At 53.8% G+C, this 2,743-nt stretch overlaps 1 protein-coding gene across 1 annotated transcript in view; it reads right to left on the reverse strand.

Moving 5' to 3' along the window:
• PPP2R5C (protein phosphatase 2 regulatory subunit B'gamma) overlaps positions 1-155 on the reverse strand; it is a 127,579-nt gene extending 127,424 nt beyond the window's left edge. Inside the window, exon 1 of the mRNA XM_077776544.1 lies at positions 36-155. Within this exon, the coding sequence (XP_077632670.1) occupies positions 36-41 (6 nt within the window). The 5' untranslated portion in view covers positions 42-155. The remainder of the gene's footprint in view (positions 1-35) is intronic.
• Between the last annotated feature and the right edge of the window lie 2,588 nt (positions 156-2,743).

The following is a 2,743-nucleotide window of genomic DNA, read 5'->3' on the forward strand; positions in this document are numbered from 1 at the left end:
GTACCCCCCCCCCAAATGCAACGCAGCACACTCACGGCCATCCCCGCCGCCACCCAGGATAATAATAGTATTTCAGAGCCCGGGAGCGTCCCCTTGGAGCGCAGACAATTCTTCACCGGCACACAGCGGGTCCATTCGCGCCCCTGCCCCCGGCCCGGGGGTCCCTCCCAGGCCTCTGCCAGGNTGGGATTTTATTTTATTCTTCAATTTGGCCGGATCGTAAACCACGTGAGGAAACCTCTGCATCGTGACCAGGCCGTCACGTGATGTGTCTCACCGCGCTCTCGCTCACCGCTCTGGGCAGATGGGTTCTGCAAAGGAACGAGGTTAACTTGTTAATATACTACTTCTGCAGCCCGTCTGGTGGCAAAAGCAGCCGGAGCCCGTTGATGCCAGGCACGGAGCCTGCAGAACTACGTTAGGTAAAAAGACTCCGGGAGTGAACGGATTCAGGCGTGAGAAGCGTCGGTGCCTCACCCGTCGGGATGGAGGGGCTGGGTCTTAACCGGGCACTTAGAAACCATTGCGTTGTCTTACGCCCCGGTTTTCGCTCCTGAAAGGTGCTAGGCAAAGTGTTTTCGGTTATTCTGTTCCGCTCTGCGATGGGAAAACTAAAAGAAGAAGGGGGGGGAAGACCTAAAGTGAGCGGTATCGTGGGAGGTCCTGAAAGTAAGTTGTGCCTGCAGGTGTGTGAATGTACGCCTTCAGACGAATGTATCTGCAGGTAAACGGCACAGCCTCGAAGGGCTAGTTGTGCAGAAGAAACGGTTCTAAGTGGGTTAGTAGTTTATCCAAAACAAATAGTTAAAGGACATGGGAGGGCGGGTAGAACAATGCCTCTCGTTAAAAAAAAAAAAAAAGTTACAGAGAAGGAGGGAGGCAAACCGTGAGACTCTTAAATACTGAGAACAAACTGAGGGTGAATGGCGGGTGGGGGAGAGGGGAAAGTGGGGTGATGGGCACCGAGGAGGGCACTTGGGGTGAGCACTGAGTGTTGAATGGAAATCAATTTGACGATAAGCTATATAAGAAAAGAAAACGGTTTTATGTTTATTTTCTTTTTGAAAGAGACAGAGCGTGAGTGGGGGAGGGGTAGAGAGAGAGAGGGAGACACAGGATCAGAAACAGGCTTCAGGCTCTGAGCCGGCAGCACAAAGCCGGATGCAGGGCTCAAACCCACGGGCCATGAGATCAGGACCTGAGCCGAAGTCCACCGCTTAAGGGACTGAACCACCCAATGTTTCAGTTTTTAAAAATAAACATGCTAGCAATTTAACAAGCCCCATATACGTCCATGTCAAAAAGGCATCGTTGTGCAACTATTGGTTTCTAACTGGAGCTCTAAGGGGACTGAGGGACTTTTCCAAGACACATCTGTGCCGCTAATATCCTTGTATCACAGCCCCTGATGTGGCATTGCACATCATTCATTCACTCAGCGGATGTTTGTTTGACGCCCACTGTGTGCAAAGCACAGGGCACGGGATTGCACAGTGAACAAGGCACTGCCCATGTCCTCCCGCTCGCCACACCCTTGAGGTGGAATCGGAAGGAAGCCAGCAGTCAGAGGACATGGCGCTCCACAAGTCTATGGGGACCGGGGTGGGAGGGTCTGGCTCCGAAGCACACGAGAATCTTCACAGGAGAATTTTGTTATGGGGAGAGCAGAGCATGAAGGACAGAGGCTCCCGATTCGGACTCGGGTAAGCCTTGCCAGGGAGCTGGGCTCCTTTTTGAATGACATTTGGGGTCACCGAAGGATATTAAACTGGGGAGTGACGTACTCCCGTGTGCACACAGAAGACTTCTGGGGCAGGGGTGTTGGGTGTAGGGTAAAGGTAGAAGGTCAGAGAGCAACTGGGACCTAGTTATGGTCTAGCTGTGTGTCCGTGGGGCATCTCCATGGCAGTAACAGGAGGAAGGGTCGCGAGCACCCGGGAGGTAGACTCGCTCGGGCAGGAGGGAGCCACAGTGAAGGCTCATGCCCATGTTTCTCGCTCGGGAAACCCAGTGGCAAGAAAGGGACCCAAGCGGAGAAGCGGTTTCCCAGGGAACGGGGTCTCAGGTGCGGGGCACACTGAGTTTTAGCTGCGTCTGCGGCACGGGCGGCGGTGTCCTAGCTGCAGTGGAACGAGGGTCAATGTATTTCAGGTCTGGCATTTATCAGGTCACCTTGAGTTGGAGGGACCCCCGGGAAGCTGCCTACTGACCTAGAAATCATAGTCACCAGAGACCCTGGGATCAGCACCCTTGCGTGACCCACGCGCTCCTCCCTGGCCATTGATCTGGTTTTCCTTTGCCCGCATCAGGGAGAGCCGCCCCACAAGCAAAGTTAGCCACAGTTGGTTTACGGAGCAGTCGCAGGGGACACTCGGTGTGGCTCAGTGTCCTGGCTGCTGTGCCATTTACAGAAATGCTAGAGATACATAGATGTAGCCCGTCTCAAANTGAGATACAGAGACTGTGTACGCGTTCGTGTGCGTGCATGGATGTGTGCGTGCACGTGTGCCTGGGGTTCCCTCTTCTGAGATCCCCCATCTTCTATGGTCATCAAGGCACTTCCCATATCACAGAAAAATCTCTCTTCTTCAGACCCCGAGCCTTCTGGGACATGTTTCTGCACTGGCCTTTCGTGACCTAGAAATGTTTTTCCCACGTCTGGCTTTTCTGTCTGATGGATTGCTGCATTTATGCCCCTGAGGGCTCTCTGGAGGAGCAGGGCCCGGAGGACCTAGTTTTCCAG

This window comes from Crocuta crocuta, unplaced genomic scaffold, assembly GCF_008692635.1.
Source record: "Crocuta crocuta isolate KB4526 unplaced genomic scaffold, BGI_CrCroc_1.0 scaffold8, whole genome shotgun sequence".
Lineage (NCBI taxonomy): Eukaryota > Metazoa > Chordata > Mammalia > Carnivora > Hyaenidae > Crocuta > Crocuta crocuta.